Source organism: Balaenoptera musculus, chromosome 6 (genome assembly GCF_009873245.2).
Source record: "Balaenoptera musculus isolate JJ_BM4_2016_0621 chromosome 6, mBalMus1.pri.v3, whole genome shotgun sequence".
NCBI lineage: Eukaryota > Metazoa > Chordata > Mammalia > Artiodactyla > Balaenopteridae > Balaenoptera > Balaenoptera musculus.
Window position 1 is genome coordinate 73463912 of NC_045790.1, and position 26347 is coordinate 73490258.

The 26347-nt window shown below is 35.4% G+C and overlaps 1 protein-coding gene and 1 pseudogene across 3 annotated transcripts in view; one reads left to right on the top strand and one right to left on the bottom strand.

Annotated features, from left to right (window-relative positions):
- Positions 1-26347, top strand: part of VPS13A (vacuolar protein sorting 13 homolog A) — a 259530-nt gene that overhangs the window by 112404 nt on the left and 120779 nt on the right. For all 3 annotated transcript variants that reach the window (XM_036854831.1, XM_036854832.1, XM_036854830.1), the window contains exons 26-32: positions 327-483; positions 12014-12093; positions 13076-13141; positions 13331-13484; positions 14171-14287; positions 14366-14469; positions 25922-26089. In XM_036854831.1, the coding sequence (XP_036710726.1) occupies positions 327-483; positions 12014-12093; positions 13076-13141; positions 13331-13484; positions 14171-14287; positions 14366-14469; positions 25922-26089 (846 nt within the window). The remainder of the gene's footprint in view (positions 1-326; positions 484-12013; positions 12094-13075; positions 13142-13330; positions 13485-14170; positions 14288-14365; positions 14470-25921; positions 26090-26347) is intronic.
- Positions 19299-20663, bottom strand: LOC118896680 (annotated as a pseudogene).

The window sequence follows — 26347 nt, forward strand, 5'->3', positions numbered from 1 at the left end:
ATCAATAATTAAAGGTTTGGCCGCCCTCACCTTTTGAGAGGGGCCACATTCTGCCTGTGGAATGTGTATCTCTCTAAATAAATCCGCTTTCACTTACAAAAGAAGAATTAAGAGTTTAGATATATTGTTGTTATTCAGTATATATTTATTGAAAATAATTTGCACAATGTGTGTTTTGTATATGTGTGTGTATAAAATCTCTCCTAAATTTAAATACGTATCATTTATACCATATGTATACCTCACATATCTATATATAGCCACCATCCACATAAACATTTTTTTTGTTTTAGGTAGTCGTAGTTTCTTTTTTCTTTCTTTTCCAGGTTTTGATTCAATTCTGTCACCTTGTTGGAGATTGTGAACTACCTGTGGTAGAAATTAATGTCTTGGGATTGGGCACAGACATTGAGCTTAGAACATTTGATTTGAAAGCAAATGCCTTTTTGAAAGAGGTCTGCTTAAAATGCCCAGAATATTTTGGTAAGAATCTCTGTTTTCAAAAACTAAATTAATTAATTTTACTGTTTGATTACCTTCTAGAGATAAATTCTCTAGGTGTTTAGTCAGTACATTTGGTAAAATATTATCAAAGAAATGTGTTAGTCTTCAACTTTCATATTATACTTCGGAATCTAAGGTGTAGACTAGAGAGAAAATGAAGATAATTTTTCTCATTAAGGAAAATGGTTTAATTTTAAGTCTACTTAACTGAATACTAAAATACTGAATAAGTTTCCTATTGATAGTGTAACAATTTACCATAAATTATTAAAGTTCTGTAGATCAGCTGTCTGACACAAGTCTCAAGGTGAAAAAATCAAGCTGTCAACAGGACTTCTTTTTTGGAGGCTGTAGGGGAATATCTGTTTTCTTGCTCACTCAGGTGTTGGCAGAATTTAGTTTTATATGGTTTAAGTCTGTTTTCTTGCTGCCTATAAGGTGAGGATTGGCCTTAGCTCCTACAGGCCTCTCTAGGTCCTTGCACAAAATTTTTTTTATATCCTAGAACCATTATGGGGTGTTAGATCCTTCTCATGCTGTAATCTCTCTAACCTTTTCTTCTACCTTTTTCTTCCACTCTAAAAAACTAAGGTAATTAGATTTGGTGCATCTGGACAATTGAGGATAATTTCTTCTTAATCTTAACCTTAATCACCTCTGTAATGTTACATTTACCATATGAAATAACATATTCTCAGGTTTAGGGGGATTAGAGCATGGACATCCTTGTGGGAGGGGTGTGTAGATATTCTGCCTACCACAAACAATTTATATTCCAAATTCTAACATATAAATTATATGATATCTTAGAAAATACTTCTGTTTGCTTTGGCAGGCTTTTAGAAGAGTTTTTTTTTTCCCCCCTCCTTTACATTTTGAGGTTTTTCCTTGAAACATAATTCTGAATGGTTCATCAATTCCATCAGAATATTAAGAAAAACTATTCACTTCCAATTGGGATGCTTTTTATTTCTTTTTCTTGCCTAATTGCTTTGGCTAGGACTTCGAATACTATGTTGAATAAAAGTGGCAAAGTCAGCATCCTTCTCTTCTTCCGATCTTAGAGGAAAAGCTTTCAGCTTTTCACTGTTGAGTAGTATATTAGCTGTGGGCTTGTCATAGATGGCCTTTATTATGTTGAGATACAGTCCCTCTGTTCCCACTTTGTAGAAAGCTTTTATATTAAATGGATGTTGAATTTTGTCAGATGTTTTTTCTGCATCTATTGAGATGATCGTATGATTTTTATCCTTCATTTTGTTAACGTGGTGTATCATGTTGATTGATTTGTGGATGTTGAACTGCAACATCCTTGGAACAAATTCCACTAGATCTTGGTGTTTGAGCCTTTTAATATAGTATTGAATTTGGTTTGGTAATACTTTGTTGAGGATTTTTGCATCTATATTCATCAGGAATATTGGCCTGTAATTTTCTTTTCTTGTGGTGTCCTTGTCTGGTTTTGGTATCAGGGTAATGCTGGCCTCGTAAAATGAGTTTGCAAATGTTTCCTCCTCTTCTATTTTTTTGGGAAGAGTTTCAGAAGGATTGGTATTAATTCTTTTTAAATGTTTGATAGAATTCACCAGTGAAGCCATCTATTCCTGGATTTTTTTTTTGTTGGGAGGTTTTGATTTGATCTCCTTAGGAGTTATTGCTCTATTCAGACTTCTTATTTGCTCATGATTCTGTCTTGGAAGGTTGTATGTTTCTAGAAATTTATCCATTTCTTCTAGGCTGTCCAATTAACATATAAAAATATCCATGCTAGTCTCTTATGATCCTTTAAATTTCTGTGGTATCATTTGTCACATCTCCTTTTTCATAGCTGATTATATTTATTTGAGCCCTCTCTCTTTTTCATGGTGAATCTAGCTAAAGGTTTGTCAATTTTGTCTTTTCAGAGAATCAGCTCTTTAGTTTCATTGATCTTTTCTGCTGTCTTTTGGTTTCTATTTCATTTATTTCTCCTCTCTTCTTTGTTATTTTTTACTTCTACTATCTTTGGGTTTTGTTCTTTTTTTCGCCTAATTTCTTGACGTGTAAAAAGTAAGGTTGTTTATTTGAGATTTTTCTTGTTTCTTAAAGTAGGCATCCATGATTTTCTCTTTTAGAACTGCTTTTGCTGCATCCTATAAATTTTGGTATGTTGTATTTCTATTTCCACTTGTCTCAAGGTATTTTTAAATTTCTCTTTTGAATTTATTAATTGACCCAATAGTGAAACTGTCACTATTGCAGAAAACATGATATTATACGTACAAAAACTCCAAAAACTCCACCAAAAATACTGTTGGAACTAATCAACAAATTTGTTAAAGTTGCAGGATACAAAGTCAACATGCTAAAATCTGTTGCATTTTTGTACACTAATAACAAACTATCAGGAAAGAGAAATTAAGAAGACAACGCCATTTACAATTGAATCAAAAAGGACAAAATACCTAGGGATAAATTTAACTGAGGAGGTAAAAGACCTATCCACTGAAAGCTATAAGACATAGGTGAAAGAAATTGAAAAAAACACAAATAAACAGAAAGATATTCTGTGCCTCATGGGTTGGAATAATTAATGCTGTTAAAATGTACATCCTACCTAAGGCAATCTACAGATTCCATGCAGTCTCTATGAAAATACCAGTGACATTTTTCAAAGAACTAGAACAAATAACTCTAACATTTGTGTGGAACCATGTGAGACCTGAATAGCCAAAACAATCTTGAGAAAGAACAAAGCTGGAGGCATCATGATCCCTGATTTCTAACTATATTACAAAGCAATAGTAATCAAAACAGTATGGTACTGGCATAAAAACAGACACATCAATTAGTGGAACAGGATAGAGACCCCAGAAATAAGCCCACATATCTGTGATCAATTAATTTATGACAAAGGAGCCAAGAATATACATTGAGGAAAGGATAACTTTTCAATAAATGATGCTGGTAAAACTGGACAGCCACATGCAAAAGAATGAAAATGGGCTACTGTCTTACACCATAAATAAAAATTGACTCTTAATGGATTAAAGATGTGAATGTAAGACCTAAAACCATAAAACTCCTAGAAGAATACATAAGCAGTAAGCTTCCTGACTTTGATCTTGGTGATGATTTTTTTGGTTCTGCTTCCCAAAAGGGAACAAAAGCAAAAATAAACAGATGCGACTACATCAAACTAAAAAGCTTCTGCGCAGCACAGGAAACCATCAACTAAATGAAAAGCCAGTCTATGAAATAGTTATATAATTGCAATTCGTATATCTGATATAAAGTGTTAATATCTAAAATAATATAAAAAACTCATACAACTCAATAGAGAAAAAAAAGAAAAAAATAGAAAGAGGATCTGAATAGGCATTTTTTCCAAACAGACATACAACTAGCCAACAGGTTCATGAAAAGATGCTCAACTCACTAATCATCAGGGTAATGCAAATCAAAACCACGAGATATAATCTCTACCTGTTAGAATGGCTATTATCAAAAAGACAAGCAATAAAAAGTGTTGGTGAGGATGTGGGAAAAGGGAACCCTTGTGCTTTGTTGATGAGAATGTAAATTGGTGCAAACACTATGGAAAACAGTATTAAAGTTCCTCAAAAAGTTAAAAATAGAATTACCATCTGATCTGGCATTTCCACTTCTGAGTATTTATTTGAAGAAAGCAAAAACACTCACTTGATAAGATATGTGCACCCTCATGTTCATTGCAGCATTATTGACAATAGCCAAGATATAGAAACAACCTAAGTGTCTATTAATGGGTGAATGGATAAAGATGTGCTGTTGGGTTGGCCAAAAAATTCATTCGCGTTTTCCCATAAGAGCTTATGGAAAAACCCAAACGAAGTTTTTGGCCAACCCAATAGATACCATGGAATGCTACTCAGCCATAAAAAGGAATGAAATCTTGCCATTTGTGACAACATGAATGGACCTTGAAGGCATTATGCTAAGTGAAATAAGTCAGAGAAAGATAAATATGGTATGATCTCGCTTATATGTGGAATCTAAAATAAAAACAAAAACAACCAAGGTAGTACAGAGAACAGATTGGTCGTTGCCATAGGTAGGGGGGGGTAGGGCTGCAGAAAATGGGCGAAGGGGGTCCAAAGGCACAAACTTCCAGTTATAAAGTAAGTAAGTCATAGAGATGTAAAGTACAGCATGGTGACTGTAGTTAATAATACTGTTTTGCATATTTGAAAGTTGCTGAAAGAGCAAATCTTAAAAGTACTCATCACAAGAAGAAAAATTTCTAAGTAAGTGTGAGGACAGATGTTAACTAAACTTATTGTGGTGATCATTTCACAATGTATATTAATATGGAATCACGTTGTACACCTGAAACTAATATAATGTTTTATGTCATTTATACCTCAATTAAAGCAAAAGACAAACTATTCATTAGTTTAATTTCATTATACTCCTTTTTAGCATAAGAACATTATTATATGTAGGGATGACATTAAAACTATTTTAATAGACTTTATTTTAGAGCAGTTTTTGATTCACTGCCCAGTTGAGCAGATGATAGAGATTTTTTTTTTTTTTTTTTAACATTATTTATTTATTTATTTATTTATGGCTGTGTTGGGTCTTCGTTTCTGTGCAAGGGCTTTCTCTAGTTGTGGCAAGCGGGGACCACTCTTCATTGCGGTGCGCGGGCCTCTCTTGCTGCAGAGCACAGGCTCCAGACGCGCAAGCTCGGCAATTGTGGCTCACGGGCCCAGCCGCTCTGCGGCATGTGGGATCTTCCCAGACCAGGGCTCGAACCCAGACCAGGGCTCGAACCCGTGTGCCCTGCATTGGCAGGCAGATTCTCAACCACTGCGCCACCAGGGAAGCCCGATGATAGAGATTTAACATATATCCCCTGCACCTACACAGGCATAGCCTCTCACATTATAAATATTCTCCACCAGAGTGATACATTTGTTGCAGTTGATGAACCTACATTGACACATTACACCCAAATTCTATAGTTTACTTGGTTCAGCTTGGTGTTGTGCATTCTAAGGGTATTGGACAAATGTATAATGACATGTATCCAATGTTACAGTATCGTACACAGTGTTTCACTGCCCTAAAAGCCCTCTGTGATCCATCTATTCATCCTTTCCTGTCCTCCCTCAGTCCCTGGCAACCACTCATCTTTTTACTTTGTCCATAGTTTTCCCTTCTCCAGAATGTCATATAGTTGGAATTATATAGTATCTAGCTTTTCCAGACTGGCGTCTTTCAGTTACTAATATGTATTTAAGTTATCTCTATGTCTTTTCATGACTTGATAATTCATTTTTTCTTAGCACTTAATAATAGTACACTGTGTGATGTACCACAGTTTATCCATTCAGGTACCAGAGGATGTGTTGGTTGCTTCCAAGTTTTGCCAGTTCTGAGTAAAGGTGCAGTAAACATCCATCTGCAGGTTTTTGTGTGGACATAAGTTTTCAGTTTCTTTGGGTAAATACCAAGGGGCACAATTGTTGAGTCTAATATAAGTGTATGCTTAGTTTTATAAGAAGCTCTCAAACATTCTCCAAAGTGGCTGTACCTTTTAGCATCCTCATCAGTAATGAAGAGAGTTCCTGTTGCTCCACATCCTCACTAGTGTTTGGTGTCAATGGCCTGGATTTTGAGCATTCTAATAAGGTGTGTAGTGTATCTTATTGTTGTTTTAATTTCATTTCCTTGATGATAACATGTAGAACATCTTTTCATATGTTTATTTGCTATCTGTATATCTTCTTTGGTGAGGTCTCTGTTAAATTCTTTGGCCTATCTTTTAAATTGTATTGTTTGTTTTCTCATTGAATTTAAAGAATTCTTTGTATATTTTGGATAACAGTCCTTTATCATATGTGTCTTTTGCAAATATTTTCTTCCTGTCTGTGGCTTGTCTTTTCATTCTCTTATAGTCTTTTGCAGAGAAGAATTTTTATTTCTAATGAAGTCCAGTTTATTGATTCTTTCTTTCCTTGATCATGCCTTTGATGTTGTATCCTAAAAAGTCATTGCCAATCCAAGGATTTCTAGATATTCTCCCATATTCTTGAAATTTTATAATTTTGTATTATATATGTAGATGCATGGTCCATTTTGAGTTGATTTTTGTGAAGGGTGGTTTTTGTGTGTGGATATCCATTTAGTCCATCAACATTTGTCGAAAAGACTGTCTTTCTCCATTGTATTGCTTTTGCTCTTTAGTCCAAGATCAATTGAGTATATTTAGAGAAGTCTATTTCTGGACTCTGTTGTGTTCTATTGATCTGTTTTGTCTGTTCTTTTGCCAGTACCACAGTGCCTTGATTACTGTAACTTTATAGCAAGTTCTAAAATCAGGTAGTGTCAGTCCTTCACGTTTGTTCTTCTCCTTTAATATAGATCTTCCTCAACTTTCGATGGTATTATGTCACAGTAAACCATTGTAAGTTGAAAATATTCTAAGTTGAAATGCATTTAATTCCCCTGATTTACTGAACATCATAGCTTAGCCTAACATACTTTAAATATCCTCAGAACACTTATGTTAGCCTACAGTTGAGCAATACATCTAACACAAAGCCTATTTTATCATGAAGTGATGAATATCTCATATAATTTATTGAATACTGTACTGAAAGTGAAAAACAGTATGGTTGTAAGGGTACAGTGGTTGTAAGTTTATCAGTTTTTTTTACCATCATGATACAAACCATCTTAAGTTGGGGACCGTCTGTATTGTCTTAGGTATTCTGGGTCTTTTGCCTCTCCTTATGAAGTTTAGAATCAATTTGTCAATATACATGAATTGGTTCCTGGAATTTTGATTGGTATTGCATTGAATCTATAGATCGGGTTGAGAATAACTGACATCTTGGCACTGTTGAGTCTTCCTATCCATGAACATGGATCATCTCTCCGTATATTTGGATTCTTGATTTCACTCATTAGACTTATAGTTTTCCTCATAGAGGTCTTGCACATATTTTATTAGATTTTTTCCCTAAGAATTACATTATTGGGGTGCTAATGTAAATAAAAATTGTGTTTTTAATTTCAAATTCCACTTTGTCCTTTTTTGGTATATAGGAAAGCCGTTGACTTGTATCCTGCAACCTTACTATAATGACTTATTAGTTCGAGTTTTTTTGTTGTTGATTCTTTTAGATTTTGTGCATATATGATCATGTAATCTGTGAACAGTTTCATGTCTTCCATCCCAGTCTGCATCCTAGTATGTACACCTTTTATTTCTTTTCTTCTCTTATTGTATTTGGTAAGACCTACATTACAATGTGAAAATGGGTGGTAAGAGGGGAAGGACATCCTTACCTTGTTCCTTAGTGTGAAAGCTTTGAGTTTCTCACCATTATGATGTTAGCTATAGGTTGTTTGAAGATACTCTTTATCAAGTTGAGGGAGTTCTCTTTTATTCCTCGTTTACTGAGAGCTTTTTTCATGAGTGGTTGTTGGATATTGTCAGATGCTTTTTCTGCATCAATTTATATGATCATGTGGTTTTTCTTCTTTAGCCTGTGGATGTGATGGATTATGTCAGTTGATTTTTGAATGTTGAACCAGCCTGTTATCTTGGGATAAATCCTACTTGGTCATGGTGCATAATTTTTTCCACACTGTTGGATTTAATTTGCTATTATTTTGTTGAAGATTTTTGCATCTGTGTTAATGAAAATTCCTGTCCTGTAGTTCTCTTCCCTTCTTCCCTTCTTCCTCCTTCTCCCCCTGCTTTTTTTTTGGTCTGTGTGTGTGTGTGTGTGTGGTTTTGGTATTAGGGTAATTCAGGCTTCATAGAATGAGTTAGGAAGTATTTTCTTTCTCTATAGTCTGAAAGAGATTACACAGAATTGGTATAGTATCTTCCTTAAATGTTTGTTAACATTCACTAGTGAACCCATCTGGGCCTGGTGCTTTCTGTTTTGGAAGGGTATTAATTATTGACTTAATTTCTTTAATAGATATTCAGTTTGTTTATTCCTGTGTGAGTTTGACAGAGTATGTCTTTCAAGGAATTGTTCCATTTTATTAAGTTATCAAATTGGTGGGCAGAGTTGTTCATAGTATTTCTTTATTCTTTTCATGTGCATGATACCTATAGTGATGTCCTCTGTTTCATTTCTGATACTAGTAATTTGTGTTCTCTTTGTTTTTCCTAAGTTAGCCTGGTGAGATTTATAACTTTGTTGATATTTTTCAGAGAACCACTTTTGGTTTCTTTGATTTTCTCTAATGATTTCTTGCTTTAAGTTTCATTGATTTCTGATCTAATTTTTATTATTTCTTTACTTTTGTTTACTTTGGATTTGTTCTCTTCTTCTTTTTCTAGTTTCCTAAGATATGGAAGCATAGATTATTGATTTTAAATCTTCTTTTCTAATATATGCATTCAATGCTATGTTTCCCTCTAAGTGCAGCTTTCACTATAGCCCACAGATTTTGATTAGGTGTGTTGTCATTTTTATTCAGTTCCAAGTGTTTTTTAATTCTTCCTTCAAGATTTCTTTTTTGACTTATGTGTTACTTAGAAGTGTGTTGTTTATTCTCCAAATATTTTGGAATTTTCCAACTATTGTTCTGTTATTGATTTCTATTTTAATTCTGTTGTGGTCTGAAGGCAGATGTTGTATGATTTCTTTTTTTAAAATTTGCTAAGGTGTGTTCTGTGGCTGAGAATGTGGTTGATCTTGGTGAATATTCCATGTGAACTTAAGAAGAACGAACATTCTGCTCTTGTTGGATGAAGTAGTCTGTAGACATCCATTACATCCAGTTATTTGATGGTATTACTGAGTTCAACTATGTCCTTACTGATTTTTCATCTGCTGGATCTGTCCATTTCTGATAGAGGGGTGTGAAGTGTTCTAATATGGTAGTGGGTTCATTTATTTCTCTTTGCAGTATTATCATTTTTGCTTTCTATTGTTAGATAAGTACACCTTAAGGATTGTTGTGTTCTAATGGAGAATTGACCCCTTTATCATTATATAATGCCTTTCTTTATCCCTGATAACTTTTGCATGCTTTGAAGTCTGCTCTGTCTGAAAATTTATATAGCTATCTCTGCTTTCTTCTTATTAGTGTTAACATAATATATTTTTCAACATCTGTTTACTTTCAATCTATACGTACTTTTATATTTAAAGTGGGTTTCTTGTAGACAGTGTATACTTGGGTCTTGTTTTTTTGATCCATTTTGGCAATTGTTGTCTTTTAATTGGTGCATTTAGACCATTGATGTTCCAAATGATCATTGATACAGTTGGCTAAACTAATTTTTTTCCAACTAAAAGTTAGTAGGGCTTTACTTTTATTTTTTAGACCACATAAATGTGTTCTATTTGCATGTGTATAAAAGTACTTTACTCTTAGCTGTCCTGGAATCGATATTCTTTTTTTTTTTTAATTTTTAAAAAATTATTTTTTGACTGCATTGCGCAGCTCATAGGATCTTAGTTCCCCGACCAGGGATCGAACCTGGACCCTGGCAGTGAAGTGCCGAATCCTAACTACTGGACCACCAGGGAATTCCTCCATGTTCTTTTGATGGTTGACTTTTTTTTTTTTTTTAATGTTTATAAGTTATTTAAGTTTTAAATGGAAGCTATCTTGTGAAATCTTTTGAACTCATTTAGGAATTTTTTTCCCCAGTGAATTGAGATACAGAAAATAAGGGAGTTAGAGAACTAAAGTAAAAATGAACTATCTGTGGGAATAAGAAAGGTAAGGAATATGCTTATGTACATCTCAAGAATTTGAGAAGGCCATCTTCTCTGGGAACTCATTCCCAGACAAAAGGTGTCAGTTAACTGGTATAATGAAAACTTCCCCTTTTTTCTGAGCCCTGAATTAAATGTGATCTTTGTATTTTGGGAAGCAGATTAAGTATTGTGGCCTGAAAACTTAATCATTGGATATGATTTATACATTTTAGTTCCATACTCTACACTTGTTCTGTAGCCTCTGAGAACTTGCATGTGGTGGATTGTGTTATGATTATCTCTTCCTGAAAAAATTATCATACGTGGAAGATACAGAGTTCTGCTTTATTATGCTTTTTACATCAAAGTTTGCTCTGGCAGTTGGAAAGAAAAGTAAACCAACTTGATAGTGTTCACCAGTAATCCAGAAGTATTATAGCAGTTGTTAATATTTATGTTTTTTATAATTTTTTGTTTTCCCAAGAGCAAAGGATAAGAAAACCCTTACACACATAATACAAGATATATAATTATCAGTGCACCTATTTTGTAATATATTTGCTTCTGTTTTCTTAGAAAGAGTAGGAAGAAGTGAATAGCACAATTTCTTACACAAAGTAAATGATCAGTAGATAGTTATTCAATGAATGAATAAATGAGTGAAAAAAGTGGAGACCTTCTTAAGGATTGAAATGTGATTAGCATCTACAGTAGAAAGCTAGCTTCATTGCTAATAAGCTTTTTCTAAAAATTTTTATTTATTTATTTATTTATTTATTTATTTATTTATTTATTTATTTATTTATTTATTTATTTATTTATTTTTGGCTGTGTTGGGTCTCCGTTTCTGTGCGAGGGCTTTCTCTTGTTGCGGCAAGTGGGGGCCACTCTTCATCGCCGTGCGTGGGCCTCTCCCTATCGCAGCCTCTCTTGTTGGGGAGCACAGGCTCCAGACGCGCAGGCTCAGTGATTGTGGCTCACAGGCCTAGTTGCTTCGCGGCATGTGGGATCTTCCCAGACCAGGGCTCGAACCCGTGTCCCCTGCATTGGCAGGCAGATTCTCAACCACTGCGCCACCAGGGAAGCCCGCTAATAAGCTTTTAAATCTGGAGGATTCTGTGGAAATGTGTTGCATTTTTTTCCTCAAGAGTAGTATGATTGGTTTGTAGTCCTTTCTTCCAGTATCTAGTCATTGATTTTGAACAGTTGTAAGTAATTTGCTGATGATAGTTATAAAGACTTTACACAAAATACTATTCTACAGCGGTTTCCTCACTTATCTTCTTAGATTTTGAGCAGAAGCAACAATACAACTAGTAAAGACTGATAATATGGTAATAGAGTTTATTTTAATCTAAACTAATACAGAGAACAATTTAGTTTCTCATCAGTTACCTGATGCTTTTTCTCTACAATTAGGATTTTAGAGATTCTGGCAGTTTTCTTTCTAGCTATTTCTGTGCCTCAAGACTAGAATCTCTTCATGTCCTTTCATTGTTCCTAATAAACATTCTGTTTTTTCTTTAACTGATTGCTACTTTTTCTTACTTCAGTTCCTATCTAGGTTTAGAAGGGTTAGAATCTTCAACATTGTGGCATAAGAGAAGGGAATTGTGAGATGAAATTACATTTTTAGAGTTTAAAATAAAGGAGGAAGGACCTGAGTTGAGTAATACAGAAATCAAGGCCCAGAATTGATATGATACAGGAAATCCTTCTTTTCCAATTCTGTAATTATTAATATTGCCTGCATTTATTTTCCATTAGTTTTTCTATGAAAGAATAATTTTAGAAATTATTTTTAGATGAAAACAAGAAACCAATTTATTTGATTACAACACTGGATAACACAATGGAAGATCTGTTAACACTGGAATATGTGAAGGTAAGTAGTTTGATTTATATGCTTGTTATGGTAAGCATACTGCTGAAATATTAAAATCAAGTTTTATAAGTTTAGCAATATTCAGTTTAATCTTCATTCTGATGTGATCGCTATAACTCCTAAAAGTTTAAGATTTTTTTGTTTTGTCATCCTCTGTTAGATACTTGTGATTTATAAACACTTCACATAGCAAGATAATAAGCAGCCCACATTCTAAGTAGAAACGGCCTGCAGTTTGGCTATTTCCCCCCCATCAGGATGTCAACAAACTTTTCAATCTTGATGAAAAGTGGTATAGGATACAAGATGAGGCTTTCACTTGATTTCCCACCATTGTCTGAAGTTACCTAATTTTCCTGCTGTCAGTGACTCTATTCCTTTCCTATTGATTTATGATAACTATTTCATCATTTATTAAGTTTTTATGTGTACTGTGGTCTACATATGATTTAACCCTTGCTTTCATTGACCTGTTTTTATGTAAGTCCACGTTATTTTAATAATTACAGTACTTAATGCTAAATGAGAATTATATCACTTTTAAGACCATTTTTTACTATTATTGATATAGATATTTTAGTGTTTTGTTGTTTATGAATTAAACAGCTTTTATATTGTAAAAATGTTCCAAATCTAAAGATACCACAGAGTATTTGATACCTGGCGGACTGTTCCGTCAAAATTTTGTTTTAACATATAGGAAGATTTGGGAAGGATCTTAACAGTTGTCGCTGACTAGATGATTGTCCTCTACATGTGATAAAACCTAAATATCCACTCTTGATAATAAGCGACATAGTATGTAACATTTATTGAATACTTAGCAAATTTGTTCTGGTGAAGCAGTCGTTTGTTTAAGTAATTATATGTATATAAATAGCTGGAAAAATTATATAAATGTGTGTTAGGACCATTATGTAATGATATATACATATGTCTTCCTATGATAATCGAACAGATTTGTTTTTTTCACTTTGTATAGGCTGAAAAGGATTTACCCATAACAATGTTGAAGGACACCTATAACAGTGTTGTGCAACTGATTAAGGTATAGGTGAATAATTTATTTTTTAATTAGATACTGTATTTCTAAGCAAATATATTATGAAAATTATTTTATAACTAGAACTGTAAGATCCTTGAGGATAAAAATTGAATATTATAAATTGTATCCTTTATACCACAAAGAATACAGACAAATATTTGTTGTATTACTAAAATCAGCTTTGTTCTTTAGGTGAATTTTTCCTCTTTGGACATTCATTTACATACTGAAGCACTTCTGAATACAATAAATTATTTTAATAATATCCTTACATATTTGGAGGAAAAACCAGCCCCAGTGCATATTGCAGAGACTGAAGACAAAGGAGAGTTTATTAAAAAAATACGTATGTTTCTTTAAAATTCAACATCAAATTTTTACTAAGTAGATCAATAAATTTTTGCTCTTGCGTTATTATAATATTGGTGTTAGAATTCTATTGCTAGATTAATATTTAGAAAGATTAATTATATACCAGGTTAATTTTAGAAAATAATAGTAAAGTGATTATTGCTGAAGAAAAGTGGCTTTTATTTATCTTATCGTTCATTTTAGTTGAAGATTATACAGTAGAAGTATTTAGTGTAATTAAATTTTGTGCATTTAGTATTATTTAAATTAGAAAAATAGAACTAACAAAATTTGAATAATATGAGAGTATGTTTTTTAATCGGAGTGCTTTTTTAAGCAGTCAAAAGTTGCAAGTTTGATAATAACATGTATCACCCTGTAATCATTAAATCGCAAAAGAGTTATGATTTTACAACTACAACTTCTTAGTTTCAAATGTTATTCTCATCTAAGAACTATTTTTGTTCTGTCTCTTTGCACTGGTTTGGCTTTGTTTTCATTGGATTTGATTTTCTTTAGCATTCCTAATTTAGTAGGTAATATATTGCTTGCTTTCAATTTGCAAATCACGTTTTCCTCTAGCGTTATCATTGTTGTGATATTTCAGTTACTTTATAAGTATAGTAAGGTAACTACTAAAAGTTTTGTCTTATGTTTTACACTATGGCTTTCTTTTTGCAGCTTTAAAATTATCCAAGAATGAAGATATTGTTACCTTACAGATTTTAGCAGAATTATCATGTTTACAGATCTTTATTCAAGATCAGAAACATAACATTTCAGAAATTAAGATTGAAGGTAATAAGATTTGAGGAAAAGTAAATTCAGAACTATTAAATGAAGGGAAAATAATTTAATAATTTTTTTTTCCCTTAGGGCTTGATTCTGAGATGATTATGAGGCCATCAGCGACTGAAATAAATGCAAAGCTAAGGAATATAATTGTTCTGGATTCTGATATAACAGCTGTATACAAAAAGGTATGAATTTGTTTCTATTCATTAACATTATTAAATATAATTGTCCTTTAAGATTGTTCATAGGTATAAATTAAACAGTCATCGGATTTTAGCAGTGTGTCTTAGTAGGTCCATGGGTTTTGAAGTTAGGCATAATTAGGTTCTTATTTTAGCCCTGCTCTTCAGTAGTTGGGTGGCCTAATCTCAGAATCTGTTTATTTGTAAAATGATGATTAAGTATCTCATAAATGAAATTAGTACAAGTGATACTGCTGGAACTTAGTTGTGGAGTGCTTTTGTTGGGGGGCGGGGTAGGGGAGTAGCAAATGCCTTATTTACTTTTTATCTTTTCACTATTTTGAGGTATTGTGAACCTTGTAATGCATTTCAGATTTCAGAGCAGAGGATATGAAGTCAGATTGAATAAACGAGATTTTTTTTTAAAGTTTATTTTCATGGATACTTACTAACATAGCATTATAATGTTAAGAGAGTCCTTTGAACTAGGTGGCTAGTGGTTGAAGGATAGGTCCTTTTGTTGTTACTGTGTGCAAGAGAGTAAGGTTCTTGGACTAGATACTGTTGTGGAGTTGGACAGGTAATTTTTAAACAATGGAGCATCTGGGTAAGGTGGTATATTTAAAGGAGTGAAGAGAATATCAAATAGTAGGATTAGAAAAGCCTGAGGTACTTGTTGAGTCAGGAAGTCAAAGTTCGGAATGTGACAGGAAGAAAGGAAGTAGGTGTATAGGCTTAATTAGCAAATAATACTGATGAGATACAGTGATGACCAGATTTTTATGTTAAATAAAAATTCGTATGCCTTATATTTTCTTACTGTGGTTCGTTAGCTTGAGGTAACAAGAGTCCCCAAAACATCAAAGGTACGTGGCTCATAGGAATAAAGAACAAGAAATTTTACAGAAGCCATGGTTTGATTTGCTTCCATTGCTTTTATTTGAAAAATTATAGTCTTAGAGCGTTTAGGAAGTAGATTGTCCATTTTATTTGTCCTATTTAAAAAGTAAAGCTAACATAAATAAATGAATCTACTAAAAGTCATACAAGTAGTTAGTAATGGAACTGATATTATAACCTAAGACATTTACTTTTTCTCTCTGTAATTTTATTTTTAATGCATCTTTAAGGTTAAAAATCTAACTTTAAAAAAGCTACAAAATGAAGTTTCTCACTTGTGTCTTCTTGTCCCACCCCGTTTTCCTTTCCATATTTCTTGACTTTGATTCCAATGTATATGATTTTTAAACAAACTACCTTCATAACTCTCCATATGTCAAGGAACCAAAGAGACATAATCTTTTTGCCCTGGATCAGAGCTTTGTAATTTCTGTTCCATGACACACTATTGTGCCCTGAGTGGGTTTTAAGTATAATATATTGAGCCCTTCAGCTTTCTGGGCAGCTGGATAAAGGACTAGAGTTCTCAGATTATTTGACTCTCTCCTGGAGCAGCATTCATTTATACTAGTATCATTGTACAGATACTATTATTTATGTGTGCCATAACCTGAAAAATATTCTAGCTGACCTGACATTCTCATGAAATAAAATATCACTGTAAATTATGAGTGTTTAAAAATTTATCCAGTTATTAAGCTTGTTAATTCTTGGTGGTAGGTACACCAGTATTTCTAACTGTTTTATACTTTTCTGTCTTTAGTATCTGGCTAATATTGGCTTCATAAAATGAATTTGGAGGTGTTTTCTCATCTATTTTCTGAAAGATTTATGTAGAATTGGTATATATTATGTCTTCCTTTAGTGTTTGATGGAACTCAGCAGTGAAGCTGTGTGGCTTTGAGGTTTTCTGTGGGGAAAAATTTTTAATTACTGTTCCATTTCTTTACTTGATGTAAGTCTAATCAGATTTTCTTGTTCTTCTTGAGTGAGATTTGGTAATGTGGGTCTTTTTTGGAATTTTTGCACATATGGTTTTGTTTCTATTGTTCTTACATATTTTTATTAAAAATTGAGATGATAACAAGCTATTATATAAATTGTATATCGTTGCTTTTTTTCCTCCTTACTCTTCATTGTAGTTTTTAACCTTATATGTTTGCATCCTTAAACAATATATTGCCCAGTTTTGTGGTATTTGGAAATACATGTTTTATTTTGAAATATAGCATATACACAAAAGCAAGTAATATAATGTCAAGAACAACAGTAAAACAAATACCTTTATACCCAACACTCAAACCAAGTAATAGAACATACCCCAGAAGTCACCAGTATGCCCTAATTTGACTTTATTGTACTGTCTCCTTGGAGAGTTAACTATGTACATTTTTTTGTATTTTTAATAAATGTTACCAACTATGTATGAATCCTTACATAACACGTTGTTTCATCTTTCAGTCCCCTTTTTAAAGGATATCATATTTTATACGTATTTCTTTAGCCTTGCATCTTATCATTCATTATATTTTTGAGGTGTATCCATGTTGATGTTTGTAGGTATAGTGCATTCATTTTTATTACCACTGGTTATTTATTCATTGTTCTGTTGATGGATATTTGGTTTCTACTTTTTTGTTTTTATGAATATTGCTTCTATAACTAGTCTTGTATCAATACACGTCTCCTGATATGTTCTTGGACGTATGTCATGCATGCATTTTTCAGAGAATCTATTTCTAGTGACACATGTACTCCCAGGAGCAGTGGAAGAGAGATCTGGTATTTCATTTCAATGCCATTGCTTGGAATTGTCAGATATTACATTTTTTGAAGATCTGGAGTGTATAATATGGTGTTTTCAGTTTGTATTTTTCTTACCACTAACGAAATTGCACATCTTTTCATATACTTATAGACTATTTATGCTTGCTCTTCTATGAGATGCCTATTAGTTTAACTCAGGTGCCAGTAAACTTTTTCTGTGAATAGCCAGATTGTAAGTGTTTTAGGCTTTGTGGGCCATGAAGTTTTTGTTGCAACTATTCAACCCTGCTCTTGTAGTGTGAAAGCAGTCATTTGTGTAAATGAGTGATTTGGTTGTGTTCCAGTAAAATTTTATTTTATGGATAATAAAATGTAAATTTCATATAATTTGCATATGTCACAAAATATTATTTAGATATTTTTTTAACTACTTAAAAGTATGTAAACCATTTTTACCTAATCCTGCTGTTTGTGGTTTGCTGACACCTGGTTTAATTTATCAATTTTAGAGGAAGGAACGTTTATTTTTTTCTTTATTGATTTGTAGGAAATCATTTAATATTTTATACATTATTCCTTGCTTAGTTTGTGTTTCAAATAGTTACTCCCAGTTTGGTTATGATGTCTTTTGATGAACAAAAGTTATTAATTTTAATGAAGTTGAATTTATCATTCTTTTCTTTTTTGGTTTGAGAATTTTGTCTTCTAAATCATTCCATCCCCTGAATTCATAAAGTTATTCCCCTATGTGACCTTCTAAAAGTTATATAATTTTGCCTTTCACTGTTAGGTCTTTCATCCTACTTGGAATTGATTTTTTTATATGATTGAGGCTGGGGTCCAATTTCATTTATTTTCACACTGGGTTGTTTTTTCCTAATATCATTTATTTAAATAGCTATCCTTTTCTTACTTGTGTACAGTACTATATCTATTAAATATTAAGTGTAGATATATGGATAGATTTATTTCTGGGCTCTCTTTTGTGTTCCATTTGTTTACTTATCCTTGAATCAGTACATACATATAGTCCTTACTTGGTGCTGGATAGTGTTCTAAATGCTTTATAAATATTAAGTTATTTAATCTTCACAAATGCCATTTAGATCAGAATTTCATTTTCCAATATTATGGATAAAGACACTGACGCACATAAAGGTTTAACTTCTTGAGGTCACATATCTAGTAGAGCTTCATCTAACATCCTGGATGTAAAAATCAGGCATTCAGGCTCTGTAGTTTATGCTCTTAACAACTATTTTATACTGCCTTTCAATTCCAAACTGAATTATTGAGCTTAATTCTTAAGCTTTATAGTTCGTCTTCCATCTTGTTCGTTTTCTTCAATAATGTCTTGGCTGTTCCTGGACTTTTGTGTTTACATATATAAATATAAATTTTAGAATCTTTCACGGTCTACCAAAAAAAAATCCCATTGGTATTTTGCCTTTAAAAAGCAAGCAATTCTTTCTTTCTTTCTTCTTTTTTTTTTTTTTTGGTAAAATAGCTTTATCCTCTGTCAAAACACACTTTGGATGGAGGGGAGGAGAAGGAGGCAACACAGCCTAGCGCCACAGCTTATTTAGAAGAGGACATGAGATTTAAAAGCCTCACCCCACTGCTTGCCCAGCTGAGAAAATGTCATGACCCTAACACCCACTTATAAATATCTCTTGTTACGTTAAAAGAAAAAAAAAATTTCCAGGGCCCAGCTGGCTTTACTCCTGCACAGAAAGGGTTAACCTTCAGAATTTGGTATCAGGGTCCCAGGATGGGGCTGGTAAGGAGAGGCAGATTGGGAAGAAGAGCGCCCTGAAAAACAGAGAGCGACAAGCCAGTGTGTAACTGGGGCCCTTCAAAACATCCAAAACAGAGAAGGGGAAGGGTGCCTGTCAGAGACAGAAACCAGTGCTGTCCCAGGGGTTGTCTCACTCCTGTCCCCAGTGTCAAATGTCCTGGAGTGATCTGTCCTTTCAGACACCCCTATGAGGTCCCAATATCAGGACCCATCCTTTCTTCTCAGTCCCAGCCCATTCAACTCACCACCCAGCTTTTAAGGTCCTAACAGGAAGCAGCCCCCTCCCCAAGTAAGAAGCGTGAGGAAGGCTGGAGATCCTTCCTGGGAGGAGGGTATTCCGGGGGTGAGCCACTTCTGGGGTCCCCCTTCAGTCCCTGACCAGGCGGTAAATGTGGTGGTGGACCGCCCGCTCACTGGTGGAGACCTCAAAGACGTAGGTGGTGCAGAGCAGCAGTTCCTGGGTGTCTCTGTCACCACTGGAGGATGGTGAAGTTCTCCAGGACACTGTTCATCATATAGCGCTCGGGTAGCTGCCAAAGCTTGTGCAGGAAATTCACCAGGTACTCTCACATGGGTGAGCGCAGCAGGCAGTACATGAACCTCCCGTCCTGCAGCTGGGCGTGCTCCGTCTCCACCTTCTCCACCACCTGCTTGCCAAAGAAGCAGACCTTCTTCTTTGGAACAGGTGGAACAGGAGGAACAGGTGAGGGTCATGTGCTCCAGGGTCTCGTACTGGCTGCTCACTCGATAGAAGCCACCACTGCTGCCGCCGGCCCCCACCTCCTCGCCACTCGGCACCCAGTTCAGGTCCTCCCAGAACTTGACCAGGAAGAAGGCGTCGGGGGCCCACAGTCATACAGCTCCCGCAGACCGCCCTTTTTCTCAGGGAATTTGTCATAGATCTGCCGGACATCCACACTCCCGAAGGGGGGCGCTCTGGGCCTGGGGCAGTGCTGGTTGAGGTGTACAAACGGGTGCCTCTGGTAAGAGTCAGCTGCATCCAGAGGTTCCACAAAGGCCGAGAACTCCACCAGCTGCAACCGAGCAGTGCCCAGAGCCCGAGCCTGCCAGGCTGGGGCTGGCTGATGGGGGCAGGTGTGGGCAAAGCAGGAGGTGAGAGGGCTTGGGGGTGCTCGTACCCTGGAAGGTCAGTAGATGGAGGAGTCAGTGACAAGGAGAACAGTGTCTGCGAGAATGGCTTCACATCTGGAACATTCCAGGGGGGCCCAGAACCCCCCAACCAAAACTGGAAAAGCTCTGGGGCCTGAGGACCGGCGGGACCAAGTTTGGCCTGCAGGGAAGGTGCTGAGATGAGCTGGGCTGAGGACATGGTGGCCATTGTCTGGAAAGCTTTGTCCTTGAAAACCTGGTCCTTGAGCTTGGACTGGATTTCCGTTGATTACCTTCAGGCCAAAACCTGGGTATGACTAGAGATCTGTTTGCGAGTTTGAGTCTTCCTCGTTCTCAGCTTGATGTAGCGAGCAGTCAGTTCATTCCGACCATATATCTTGCATTCATCAGGCAGGATGATTTTCCACCAGCCACAGGGTGGGTAGATGGCCAGGGCCTCCTGGAAGCTCTGTTCGATGTCTGAACTCCAAACACCCTCTGTGTCTGGGCCCCTGTCTCCCGCCGCCCCCTCACTGCCGCCAGTGCCCTCCTCGCTTCCTTCCTCACTTCCTGTCCAGCCGCTGCCATCGTCCAGAGGGGCCCCAGCCTGGGGTTCCCCCATCTGGGCCTCCTGGCCTGGGGCTGGGCACAATTACTTCTTTTTTTTTTTTTTTAAACATCTTTATTGGAGTATAATTGCTTTACAATGGTGTGTTAGTTTCTGCTTTATAACAAAGTGAATCAGCTATACATATACATATATCCCCATATCCCCTCCCTCTTGCGTCTCCCTCCCACCCTCTCTATCCCCCCCACTAGGTGGTCACAAAGCACGGAGCTGATCTCCCTGTGCTATGTGGCTGCTTCCCAATAGCTATCTGTTTGACATTTGGTAGTGTATATATGTCCATGCCACTCCCTCACTTTGTCCCAGCTTACCCTTACCCCTCCCCGTGTCCTCAAGTCTGTTCTCTACATCTGAGTCTTTATTCCTGTCCTGCCCCTAGGTTCTTCAGAACCATGTTTTTTTTTAGATTCCATATATATGTGTTAGCATATGGTATTTGTTTTTCTCTTTCTGACTTACTTTACTCTGTATGACAGACTCTAGGTCCATCCACCTCACTACAAATAACTCAATTTAGTTTCTTTTTATGGCTGAGTAATATTCCATTGTATATATGTGCCACATCTTCTTTATCCATTCATCTGTCGATGGACACTTAGGTTGCTTCCAAGTCCTGGCTATTGTAAATAGAGCTGCAGTGAACATTGTGGTACATGACTCTTTTTGAATTATGGTTTTCTCAGGGTATATGTCCAGTAGTGGGATTGCTGGGTGGTATGGTAGTTCTATTTTTAGTTTTTTAAGGAACCTCTATACTGTTCTTCATAGTGGCTGTATCAATTTACATTCCCACCAACAGTGCAAGAGGGTTCCCTTTTCTCCACACCCTCTCCAGCATTTATTGTTTGTAGATTTTTTGATGATGGCCATTCTGACCCGTGGCACAGTTATTTCTTAATGTTATCAACCATCCAGTGAGTTCTCATATTTCCCTGACTGTCTCATAATTTTTTTCCTTTAGTTTGTTTAGATCAGGATCCAAAGGAGGTCCATACAGTACGTTTTGATTAATATGCTTCTTAAGTCTGTTTTAATCTATAAGTTTCTATCTCTTTCTCTTCCTTGCCATTTGTTGCTATCCTATTTGTTTTGTAGAATTTTCCATCAGCTTTTGCTGATTGCGTTCTCATGGCATTTAACATGTTCCTCTATTCCCTGTATTTCCTGTAAATTGATAGTTAAATCTCATTCAGTGAGATTCAGGGGTTTTTTTGTTTTTTTTTTTTACAGGGGTTGGGGAGGGCAAGAATACTTCATAGTTGGTGTTGTGTATTTTCAAAGGATGCACAGTGTCTAGCTGTCTTTGTTTTTGTAATGTTAAAAACCATTATTTCATTAAGGATTGCAAAATGATAATATTCTGATTCAAACATTTCTTCTTTATTAAATGGGAGTTTTCACCAGTCTTTATGCTGACATCTTCAAAATTTTGGCTACTTAAAAGTTTATTCCCTGGTAGATTCCGTAGGCAGGGCTCATAGTCATAAGAATAGTACTCCATGAGTGTCTATATGTTGTATTACATTTATATTTACGAATACTTTGGCTGGATTTTGATTCTTTAGCTTGCATTTTTTTTTCTAGATGATCTTAAACATGTTATTCTGTGTCTTCTGGCCTAGTGTTCAATCAAATTGCTGCTGATGATTCTAATGACAATTTCACTTTCTTTCTCCTAGAAGGACTTGGTAATTTTGCCTAGATACTCAGAGCTGATTGGAAGCTTTGTGTGGGCAGGACTTGGGACAGGTGGACATCACGGTAGATGGTCAGTCAGTAATGTAGTGATTTGATGGCCTCAAAACTTGAGTATCTAAAGTTTTTTTTTTTTTTTTCCCCTCAGGCCAGTCATTTTCCTTTTAGAAAAGTACTATAAGTATAGACCTGACAGTCTAGATTCAGGGAGCCAGTTGGTTGAAGAATGTGGGGACCTTACATTTCAATTTACAGATTTTTACTTAAAATACCCATTTTTCAGTATGGTGTTTTATTTACCCCTTATCTACACCTGTTGTCTCCTAGGCCACAACCTCTGTGCACTAAACACTGTCTTATGAAAATTTCTTCTCTTCTGTTGGGCTCAAGGGGGATAGTCACAGGTCACTCATGTGACTTATGGAAGATATTCTGTTTTTTATTGATTAATAGTATTGGGGATATTACAGTCTACCTTCCATTAATATTTTACTGCTTTATGTAGTATTGCGTATCTTAACAGTGCTATACTGTCAATTCCTACTTCTTGCCTTTCACAGTATTATTGTAATATATTTTACTTTTGTGTATGCTGAAAGTCCACAATATATACCTACCAATTGGGGTTTAGTCAATTTTCTTTAGAGCAATTAATTTTTTACAAGAGATGTATTTGCCTTCATTCTAACTATTTCCGGAACTCATTTCTTCATGTACCTTCAAAATTCTGTTATTTTTATTTCTACTTGAAGAACTTAATCATTTCTTATAATGCAAATCTGCAGGTTATGAATTATTTCATCTTTTGGCAGGGAGGAGGCATCAGAACTGGAAAAAAAAAAGGCTTTTATTTCACCTTCATTTTCTGAGTGATATTTTTGCTAGGTGTACATAATTTCTCATCTTTATCTGACTGCCTTGAGAATTTGTGTATGGCATGTCTAGGTATATGTAAGTATATTTTCATATTTGTCCTGTTCAGAGTTTTCTGAGCTTTCTGGATCTGTCTCAGTATTTTTTATATCTTTTCAAATAGTTCTGCTTCCACCTCTCTCGCTTCCTCACCTCCTCTTCCTCCTCTGCCTCCTCTCTATTCTTCTTCCTCTTGGGTTCCAAAAATTCTTATTAGATTCCTGTTAGATATTGTCCCATAACCTTTGGATCCTCTGTTCAACTCTTCCCATTCTTTTCTCATTATGTTTCGTTTGTGTAATTTCTTTTGACCTATTTTTGAGTTCACTGATTTTGTCCTTGGCTCCACTGAATATACTAATAAACCCACTGAAAGTATTCTTCATCTATTACCATGTTTTTTTAATCTTTAATATTTCCCTTTGAGTCTTTTTTCTGTTTTCCATTTCTCTGCTCATATTCTTCAGTCTGTTCATTCATATTTTCCATGTTTTCCACTAGAAGCACCTACCTTAGTAATCGTAATAATTCAAAATCCACTGGCTGAAAGTTCCAACATCTATGTTATAAGCAAGTCTGGTTCTGTTGATTGCTTTGTCATTTGTTGTTTATTTTTTTCTTGCTTTTTGGGTTGTTTCGTAACTAATGATTGACTGTCAGACATCATATATAGGATAATAGAGACAGAAGTGAATAGTATTTATGTCTGAAAGTGAGTGTGCCTCCTTTTTCTGCTAGCCTATTAGCATGGGGGATTGAATCCAGTTTATGGAGAGCTGAACTGGGTTTGAGTTTTCTTGTTTAATGTGATTCCCTTCAATATGCCACTGCTTCACATTCCTTCAGCTATATCTTGTGCTTAGGGTGGGGGATTTGTTGTTGGACTGCTGCTTCATACTATGCTGTTTACTTTTCCTCTACTCTTGTACTTCAGAAAGTTCTCTTTCCATACTCTTGGCTCTTTCCTTGATGTTTAGAGTCTACTGCTGCTTTTTCTTAGAGCTTGCCATCTTGATGGTATTTGGGGGTGGCGGTAGAGCGGGAAGATGTTTTAGGTAGGCTTGTCAGTTGTCCTAGTTCAGGTTCAGTCTAGCCAGGTCTGTTTCTCCAGGTCTCAGAATTGGAGCATTCTTGGTGATCCTGTCCATCCCTCCCGTGGCATTTGACTCAGATCTTTGGTAGCTCCTGTATGGGAGAGTATGCTTTTCTGCTCCAGTAGAAGGTGCTCAATAATGGTCTGGTCCCAGGACGGTTTCATCCCCCAAGTGTAGAGGGAGTTTTATCTTTGCCTCTGGGGTATAGTATCTTCACCTGTGCTCTGAGGGCAACAAGGTTACTGCCTTTCTGCTAGTTTCTTAAGGCTTCTGTTCTAAGAGAATAATTCTGATGGAACTTTGGGCCTTTTCTAGAGTGGAGGTTTCTCCTGTCTTTGAGGGTTGTACCAAGGAAAGCTTCCTCTGGTATTCCACTCTGGCCCCAGTCTCTCAGGAGCTCCCAGCAGAAAGCACACAATGAAGTGCTTGCAACTAAGTGTGAGCTCCTCTTGTGTCTGTGACTCCCAGGGATTTTGTATATCACATTATAAGTTCATAGTCAACCTTTACCATTTTATCTGATTTCTTCTTACCTAGCTTCTATGGTATCTGACAGCTCTTTTCTCCTGCCCCTTACCACAGGTGAGCTGGTGCTTAAGCTTCTCTCTTGAAGATACCTTTTTTCTTTAGATTTTAGGCTGCTTAGTTGGCTTGTGACCTCAGATTTCTAATGGTTTTAAGAAAAGTTATGATTTTGTAGTTTATCTATTTTTGTTTTTCTTGTTCTTAAGGTTTGGAGTGACCATCTCTCCAGCATTCTACATCCTAGGCAGAAGCAGAATTCCTATAGACTTCTGTTTAGTCTCATCTTACGCCTCAACCTTCAGACAACTATCCTTGATTCCTGAGGTTTTTTTGTTCCATGGTTGGAATTCATTTACTTCTTGATGGTTCTTCAGCCCTCTGCCTTACTTCTAGCATTTAGAGGGTCAAGAAAGCTATAAACTAAGTTAGTGAGTGCTCTGTTTATCTTTCAGAATATTTTTGACATTTCACATCTGCTATTATCTCCACCATTTTTAACTGGTATTGCAGAGCTTGAGACATTATACTGCTGTAGGTAATTCTTGTTTGACAATTGAGATGACTCTTGACAAACTAATAAGGAACAGAAGTATAGTGATAGGAGGAAACTCCTTGGAAGGATCTCGATAATTATTCACATATCTCAAATCAAGAAAATAGATTATATTAAGTTTTGACAGTGACTGAAAAATACATTTATATGGCAGTTCTCAGTACCCATGTGTACACACTAAATGAAAATGTGTATTCTGATTTTTTTTTCCTGTTTTTTCCATTAAAAAAATCTTGTGTCAGACCTACTAAATTGATTCCATGGCCCATAAAGGGAGTTGCCACTACTGATTTGAAAAAACTTGCAGTGTAGATTCTAATAAAGAAGTTAGAATTGTTGTCTTATTTGTACTTGGCTTGACTACTTACAAGATTTTCCAGATATGTATGTATATTTTGCATTTGCTTTATTTTTGTACTGAAGACATATCATTTCGAAAGTGGATTTTGACAATTAAATTTTCTCTCATTAAGGCTGTTTATATTACTGGAAAAGAAGTTTTCAGCTTCAAAATGATTTCTTATATGGGTGCAACTGCTGGTTCTGCGTACACAGATATGAATGTGTTTGACAGTCAAGTTAATTTAACTGTTGGTTGCATTGAAGTAGTTCTTGTCACAAAATTTCTGTATTCTGTATTGGTAAGTATATTAATCAGTTTTTTATTTATTCTTTCCTACTAGTTGGAAAGTGTTTGCTGTGCATGAAGCATAGATGAAGCATTCCTTACTTGATTTTTTTTTGTCCTGATTTTTCAAGATATTCTGGGTACCATACATCATGACTGAAATGTATAGTATACCGTTTATATAACATCATTTTCACATGGGAATGTTCTAGCTAATTGAAATATGTATTTTAATAAACATTAAATATATGTATATTATATATCATATATA